Raw genomic sequence first — 9,051 nt, 5'->3', positions numbered from 1 at the left:
CAGGATTAATTTCACCATAATTCACTTTTTTAGAAAAATCATTACAACAAAGTGACCGAAACTCAGCAAACGTTTCATTTTTAGCGAAGTACATGATCCCTTTATTCTAAAGGCCAGTCAGCTGATCTAACTGATAAACATGTTGGTCGTCTTGTCAACAGATGGCAGCAAACCGCTCAGATTAGTCAGGGGTCCGATCTGGAATAAAAAAAAGTCACCATTGGGTTTTAAATACATTAAAACAGGAACAGGTTGTTTATTATGAAGTTCTTATGAAGTTTTCATGCTCCTCGAGCTTCTGATTTGCATTTGCTTGATTTCTTACTCTGGTTATGTTTTTATTTTACTCTCATGCATCTTAAACTAACAAACAAAAGTGCAAAAATGAGTTTTGGGTGTGCATTCATTCATCCTGTGTGAATGTTTTAACAGTAAATAATAAAAACAAAGGTGAGACGGACAAAGTCAGATGTTCCCAGATGTTTCTATAGTTGGATGGAGGCGCGGATGGGAACTCCTCTGCCAGGCCCGTCCCCGGTGGGCGTGCGTAATGGCCACAGCCCCTCTCTAAATATAACTCCCCGTCAGAAAAGAAAACGGAATTCAAAAGCAATCCGAAAAGTTGTCAGGAAAGCATTGATCCGGATACACTTCGCGGCTTTTGGACCGTTTTGAACCACTTTGTTGCCCCCGGTGGTGCTGGAGAAGCGCGCAGCGGGAGGCGCATTGTTTGTATGCAAACTGGAGGACATGGCCATTGTGCGCGTTTGGGCATATATGGAGCCAGAGCTGGCTCGGAGGACACAGCCCGTCTGAAGTCTCAAGGAGAGCTGACTTTCTCTCCCCGGACTTCCTCCTCATCATCCTCGTTTTCGACTCTGATTCGCTCCATAGCTATGAGCTGCCTGGAAGTGATGTACCACCAGAGCTATGGAGCGCACCACCTCCCTGCGGCAGCGTACAAGGCGACCTACTACAGCCAGCAGCAACAGGTGAGGCGAACTTCCGTCACCACTCAGTAAATATTATCTGTGATACTCAGGATAACACACACACACACACACACACACACACACACACACACACACACACACACACACACACACACACACACACACAGGCTCTGATGACAAGTCTATGTTTGCGGTATAAGTAATAAAAGAGCGCAGCCGTGAAGGGGAAATGACCTCAGACTTTATGGACGCCGCATCAACACAACCGTAAGTTTGAGTTTTCTCATAATTAGCCTGGATTCCAGTCCAGAGCTCAGCATTCACCTCAGGTCAGGCGTGATGACACCGAGCGATTAATCCTGTGGTCAGATGGTGACGTCATGACAGCCAGTCAGTCACACAGGAATGTGGAGGACAGCGAGACAAATAGTTGGAATGCAGTATGGGAAAAAGGAAAGCCATTTTCACACGATTCCCAGCAGGAATCCATCTAGCAGCGTCCTACACGACCTGTTAGGTTTCCAAGTCCTGCTTGAGCCAGCTGGTCTGTGGGCCTACGTATGAGGAAAGCAGACTAACTCCGGTTTGTTTCTCCTCCAGAAGAGGCTGAGTGCTTACAGCAAGATGCAGGAGTCCATGGAGCAGCAGCAGCAGCAGCAAGGAGCTGGGAGAGGGATGCCGGCTCGGGGCCACCAGGGCCCGCAGCCGGGTTCAGCAGGTGCCGAGTCGAGCATCGAGCTGAAGGACACCTCTCAGCCTGCAGAGGCCGAGTACCTGAGCTCCCGCTGTGTCCTGTTCACCTACTTTAAGGGCGACATTGGGGATGTGGTGGACGAGCATTTCTCTCGTGCTCTGAGCCAGTCCAGCACCTTCAGTGGCGACACCAAACCCGTCAGAGTGACTCAGCCGTCTGCTTCAAACACAGCTAACTTATGGAAAGGTAGGGGGGGCAGCAAAGCGGATGAGATGTTTATGTATAAAATCCTAAATTTGTTCCAGTCACATTTAAAATTCTGCCCTGTTTGTTTCAGGTGGTGGATCCCTCCCTGAAGGTCAAGGCACCTCACCCTGGAGCAGCTCCTTTCCCTCTCAAGCCAACTCCTGCCTCCCGTCTGTTCCCATCTCAGTCCACCCAGACTTTTCCTCCAGTCCGGTCCCCTTCAGCCACCCAGAGGGAGCCTTGTGGGCTGGCCACATGCTGTCCCAGGCCAGCATCCCATCTGCAGCCACCCTCCCTGATACCTGGACCTACAGTCTGAGCCCCCAGAGCCCAAGCGGCTACCCCCACGAGGTTTACCACCCTCACTCACGCCCTCACCCCCACATCCACACAAGACACCATCACTCCATGCTTCATCCATACCCGACCCACAGCCCGGCTCTGGATCCCAGATTCAATGCTCTGCTGCTGCCGGGTGTTCGGAGCCAAACCAGCAGTAGCGCAGGAAGCTCTCCTCACAGCGATGGAGCCAAAACAGAGATGGATCTCAGCCCCGTCACAGCAGCCCCCGTCACTTGGACCCCGCCAACTCTCCACGGACCTTTGGAGGTGTATGACTCAGGTAGGTACGACAGAAGCCCGCACATTTCCCACGTGAGTTAAAAAGATCATGCTGAAAAGAGCCTCTTCCCTTCTTTTGCAGCAATGGATCAAACCAAAGCGAAGACTCCAGTCTGGTTCTAACTGATGAGCATGAGGAGGAAACCAGCTACAGCAGCACTGTAATGTAAACGTGGAAACAGGTGTAGCTTGGTCCTCGTGAATGTGATGGAGACGATCTTAGGCTAGGGCGGTGGCGGTAGCGATGCTTTTACAGACTACTAGCGTTAAAAATAAACACCAACAGAAATGATGTTTGTTTCCTTAAGCGTGGGACCAAGCAGCTCTGTTTAAAGAGCTTGATCTTGAGCCACGATGTTTTTTGTATTACCTTGAATGACTTTCTCAGAGTGCACTGTTTAGTCATGCTAAACTGTTTTCTGAAAAGCTTTTTGTTGCATAAATGATGCTGATGCGATTTTTGCCTTTGGGAATTGTGTAGTGTAAATACCATTGTTGTATGTTGAATAAATAAATTAATTAAAATATGAGTTATTCTGTTTTCTCTGGCATCAAACTCCTGAAAAAATGCAAAAACCAATCAAAGTTGTGTTTAAAAATCTGTTTATTGATTAAAAATCAATGTGAAAAAGACTCTGCGTTCCACACAAGGCAGGCTTTTTAAGTCGACATGATTTTTCCTCTTCACATTAAACATTTTTGCTTCCAGAACAACAAAGAGACACAAAGGAATGGATTTCCTGTCTGGACAGGAAGTGTGTGAGGCGGTGGAAGACTACTCACCTGCATCAGCACCGTAAAAAATAAAAGTGGATGTTTTGGTTTCCATTTACCTAAAAAGTGTCTAAACTAAAATTTCTCCAGCTTCTTGAAAGAAAAGAGAAGTGATTTTTAATTTAGAGTTTGTGGATTGCTCATGGGGACAGAAGCGTTACAGCTCTAAGGGAACTCAGTATGAGGTTGAGTCGTAATGAAAATTCATTTAAGCGGGTAACGTGCCCTCATGTGGAAACACACCTGTGTGTGTGTGTGTGTGTGTTTTCCATGAATGGTCCGACCAGGTGGCACGATCAGCCCTCTTACATTCCAGCCTCAGCTCCCACGTGTGTCTCCTACATCTCCACCAAACAGCAGCTGCACGTCCAGACGGAGAATCAACAAATCATGATGCAACAAAAATGATCCAGAAAGAGATGGAAAAAGACAACTTATTAGATTCTTAATATAGGAAAAATGTCATATTAATAAAGTTGTGAAAGTATAGCTCCCCCAAAACCCATTGAACTCATTTTTTACTACTAGTCTTTGAATTGTGAATATAAAACTGAAATGAGCTTAAAACATTTCTTTCATGCCTCTCAACAGCGTTCTAACATAGTAAGGCTATTGATATGTTGTGGAAAAAAACAACAAAAAAACATTAATAAAGTGGTTCTCTCTTGTCTTTGTCTAAAAAGCTCCACCAGTAACGCGTTTCGGACTGAAAGCAACTATCGAACCATCTGGTTGTCGGTCTCACTGAACCACCACACTTCCCTGGGTCCTCCACTCATCACACACTCACCTATTTAACAACAGAACATCACTGGTGGAGGTTCTCCGCTCAATAACATCAGAGAAGGAGAAACAGCCGGCTGCTACCACTTCAGCTTTAGGACAAACTACCAGAGTCCCAAAAAGAAAAACACCATTTGAAGTCGCGGACAACAAAAGATGTTTGGACCTAGAAAACAGTGTTTAGCGCCATCTCGTTTCCTCCAGCAGAAGCGTCTCAGGGAAGGTACCCGAGGGGAGGAAAGAGTGTTCCACGACCTTGCTTGCATTCAAACCTACCTAGCTGTTCTGTAGATTAGCTATAACAGCTTTAAGAGAAAACCCCTAACTATATATTTCATGTTTAGCGTTGTTTGGAGATAAGCCTGTTTACACTAATGCAGAATGGAAGTGGTTCGGTTTTCGTACGAACGGACTACCGTTCACACACAAGAACAAAGTATTAGAATTCAATTCAATTCAAAAATACTTTATTAATTCCAGAGGGAAATTGATTAAATTAATGATTAAAACTGATTAAAATGGAAGAAATTTGACACAATATGTTTAAAGATATACCCGTATAAATAAGGTGTACTATCACATGCTGGACTGATGTCACTGATAATAAAACACAAGCTGGCTTAATGAGACAGATTTTATTTAGAAATATACCAGATGCATCTCGTTGAGATTGGACTAAAAGGTTTTTGATGCATGTAGAAGCCATATGAGAACCAACATGCATCTGTTCCACATTTAGTGTGACTCTAGCATGTTCTCCTCATGCATGTGTGGTTTTTCTCCTGTTCTTTCTCCGGTACCAGCCAAGAAAACCAGTCTCCACCTCGAATTAAATGAAGCAGACAGGTAGGAGCCTCCTATTGGATAATTACTGCATGGGCGATTATTTTTCAGCTGCTTCAAGTTATTTAACCCGACTGGTGCAGTGAGCTGCTTCTCATGTCTTAAACAACCACGTGGAAAGACACGTCTGGTGGTCGTGGAAAAGCTGTTAGCCTGTGTGAGAAGGGTCAGATCATTGGCATCAAGCAGAGAAAACATCTAAGGAGACCACGGACGCAATTTTTTGGGGGGACAGGGGGGACATGCCCCCCCCACTTTGTCCATAGTCAAGTTTTGACCCCTGCACTTTTTACCATCCGAAAGCAATATTACTTTATATTAAATTGACACTGGTTGAGCTCTAGGACCAACCGGAAAACAACTGCTTCCCATTAGAGCATACTGTAAAGATCCCCCCCCCCCCCCCACACACACACACACACACACTTCTAAAGTGAAAATTACGTCCATGAAGGAGACGCAGAAACGACTAAAGCTGGGTTCAGGACTCTCCAACGCTTTATTAAAACTGGAAGGATAGAGGGGACCCATCGTCTCTGAGGAAGAAACGTGGCAGGAAAAAAATCCTGAATGACTGTGATCAGTGATCACTTAATTGAAAACAACAGGAGAACTCAGGGCTGTGTTTGATAGTGAAAGTAAGAGCCTTTGCACTCACAATGCAAAAGGAACTATGGGGACTGGGACTGAACAGCTGCATAGCCGTAAGAAAACCACTAATCAGTGACGCAAACTGGGGAAAAATGCTTGAGTTTGCTAAGGAGCATAAAGATTGGACTCTAGAGCAATGAAAGAAGGTCATGTGGTCTGATGAGTCCAGATGGACCCTGTTCCAGAGTGATGGGTGCATCAGGGTAAGAAGAGAGGCAGATGAAGGGATGCACCATTCATAATTGTGCCTATGGTGTTTTATTAATTATAAAACAAAAACTGGCAAAAATAATGCAACACTGCTTTTATTTAGAAATCTACCAAATGTACCATGCTGCTCCATGTCCCCTTCCTGTCTGGATCATGTAATTCGTTTAACTTTGTAAATAATATATTAGTTTAGTCTGGCTTGCCAGGCTAGCTCACTGGACCAGTTGGGTTAAATGTTTATGTTTATGTATTTAGCAGACGCTTTTGTCCAACGCGACTTACAAGTGATAATCGGCATGTTGCCCTTGAGGCTAACAACAACAATAACAACAACAACAAACAATTTCCAGTCAGTCGTAGGTGGCAGTGAGGCAGCGTGATGAATCATGGAGAGGAGGGAACAAGGAGTGGACAGTAGAGAGGGGGACGGGTGCAGGGAGGGTGCTAGTTTAGAAGATGCTCTCTGAAGAGCAGGGTCTTCAGGAGTTTCTTGAAAATTGAAAAGGAAGCCGCTGATCTGGTAGTGCTTGGTAGGTCATTCCACATTTGTGGAACGATGCATGAGAAGAGTCTGGATTGTCCTGAGCGTGGTGTAGGCACTGCTAGCCGACCATCCTGTGATGACCGGAGCGGCCGGGCCGAGACGTAAGCCTTTGTAAGAGGATGCAGGTAGATGGGAGCCGTACCGTCTCGGACTTTGTATGCTAGTGTTAGCAGTTTGAATTTGATGCGTGCTGCTAGCGGTAGCCCGTGGAGCTCAATGAACAGAGGGGTGACGTGTGCTCTTTTTGGCTGGTTGAAGACCAGACGCGCCGCTGCGTTCTGGACCATTTGAAGAGGTCTCACAGTACAGCCTGGAAGACCAGTTAGAAGGGCGTTGCAGCAATCGAGGTGGGAGATGACAGTAGATTGCACCAGGAGCTGGGTGGCATGTTCTCTTAGGTATGGTCTGATCTTTTGTATGTCATACAGCGCAAAGCGGCAATAACTTGTTGCAGCTGAAAGATAATCATCCATGCATTAATTATCCAGTAGAAGGATCCTACCTGTCTGCTTAGTTAAATCCAGGTGGTGACCTACTGTAATCAACGGCCAGTGCATCCTCAGTTATGAGAATCAATTAGCAATTCCCGTAGATTAATTAATCCAGCAGCTTCTGAGAAAACAACACTATCAAAGCCAAATTTCTGACATCTAACAGAACTTTAAATATTGTGCGTGTAAAGCAACAGAAACACTTAGGCTAATGTTTTGGTGTGTTTCATTCAGAGGGCATTAGGGCTGTACTCACCCTTTTGCTGATCAGCTGTGATGACCAACTGAGCCAGTTTCACCATAACGTATGGACAAAAAGCAAAAATGGGAACGAAACTTTTTTTCGATGCAACAGTGTTTTCAGAGGTTATGAAGACTGAGCAGACATTTTTAGCTGCAGTGTAGGGATGGACAATATATCGGCATCAATATAGGTATCGGCCGATGTTAGTCATTTTTTAACATATCGTATCGGTTCGATAAATAAAACCGGTCGATATTAACTACCGATATTTTTTCCATCTCGTCTTCATTTGCTTGCCTGTTTCAGAGGGTGGGGGGGGGGTGATGTGTATTGGTTCAGTCATGTGAACAGTGACTGTAATCATCTCAGAACCGTAAATGTGTGTGTTGTATGTAAATAATAACATAAATTCAGTTTTAATCATTTTCATTCTATACAAAATCTGCTGATTATAGAAGCGTTAATGTCAATATATCGTATAGGCAAATATCGGTCATCGGCCATAACAGCGAACTTAATTTAGGATATCGGTATAGGCCCAAAATTTTCATATTGGTGCATCACTACAGTACTTTCCGTTTCAGACAATTCTTGTTTATAGAGGACAAAATGTTTAAATATTTAAAGTGATGAACTGAAATAAACAACCTTTATGTTCATGTTTTGGCTTTTGTACTCAACTGTTTATGACTCTTTTTCTATTATTATTTTTTGTTAATTTCAGGGACAATGTTTGCAATTCTCAATCAGCCTTATTAGCATTAGCATGTTGCCCTAGCATGCTAACAGGCATCCCACTGGCGGCCTTGCAGCATCACCCCAGGCACTTCCACTGCAGGAAGAAGAAGAGCACTGAACAGCTGATTCACATTAAAAAGGGCCCAGAGGTGTGATAAAATAAAGGAAATGTTGCATGTGTAGCATAAAAATTTAATTATGCAGCAAACGCTTTGTGTTCCTTTGTAAGCTCATCACCACTCTTTGTTTAGTTAATTCATCTTTTTAGATTTCATGGATTTGTTGTGGTCGTGACGCAGATTCGTCTTTCAACGTATATTTTATTTTATCTTATTATCGTCTTTGCCTGCACTCAAGTTCAGAAGTACACTTACAATAGTAAAATCCAATTACAGGCCCTCACACACACACACACACACACACACACACACACACACACACACACACACACACACAGGATCTTAACAAAAGCCTTCGAATAGGAAAAGGATGAGCCCAGACCCAGCCTGTGGATTCTCATCTACTCATAACCATGATTGCCTTTTCTATGAGTAAACTTCATGTCATTCCCTTGACCTTGAATTGTGTTTATTTTTCAAAGATGACAGGAAATAGTTTTATTTTCTCTTCAGTTTTTCTGGAGTTCACATCTGCTGTTGACCAGCCGTACCTCATCTGAAACGTTTTATAGACCAGTCCAGCCTGAAAACCTGAAGTGTTTTTGTTGATCTTTTTCATTTATTGTGTTCCAGCTGGTAATTCTAATTTATTCGTTAATTTACTTTCTATCTTTTTCTTGAAGTTGGCATTTGCCTCGATGTTGGAGCAACAAGAATAAATTAGCTTTATTTAGCTCTTTATCTAATGGCTTAGCTCATTACTAGGGGTGGAAATTTAATGTTTTAATTAGGATCAATTACATTAGAAGCAAAAGACACCTTAAAAATGTACCCCTCTGAGCCCGAAAAAGTGTAGAATCAAAATGTGTGCCGTATATATTAATAAATATCAAGCTGCACCTCTAAAGAAACAGGGCTACAAGGCCATATAAACCTTTTTCACGTGCTACAAACACAAATAAAACTACAATTAAATGAATCATGACAAATAACTCATGAAGAAAAAGGAAGAAAAAAAGATCAAATTTTTGTTGTTTTGTTTTTTAGTTGGTACAAGGCAGACCGGCATTAACTTCATCCATATGAACTTTATTACAGCAGGAGGAACAAGCACACACACATTCATCTTGTAATCCTTAG

At 43.5% G+C, this 9,051-nt stretch overlaps 1 protein-coding gene across 1 annotated transcript; it reads left to right on the top strand.

Annotated features, from left to right (window-relative positions):
* Positions 1–570: 570 nt before the first annotated feature.
* vgll3 (vestigial-like family member 3) lies at positions 571–3,044 on the top strand. The gene is made up of 4 exons (XM_015965527.3): positions 571–992; positions 1,554–1,893; positions 1,985–2,515; positions 2,597–3,044. Exons 1-4 carry the CDS (start codon positions 735–737, stop codon positions 2,635–2,637), a joined length of 1,170 nt encoding a protein of 389 aa, XP_015821013.1. The 5' UTR covers positions 571–734; the 3' UTR covers positions 2,638–3,044.
* Positions 3,045–9,051: the final 6,007 nt, after the last annotated feature.

This window comes from Nothobranchius furzeri, chromosome 14 (assembly GCF_043380555.1).
Source record: "Nothobranchius furzeri strain GRZ-AD chromosome 14, NfurGRZ-RIMD1, whole genome shotgun sequence".
NCBI classification, from domain to species: Eukaryota; Metazoa; Chordata; class Actinopteri; order Cyprinodontiformes; family Nothobranchiidae; genus Nothobranchius; species Nothobranchius furzeri.
This window is presented reverse-complemented; position numbering and strand designations above follow the sequence as displayed.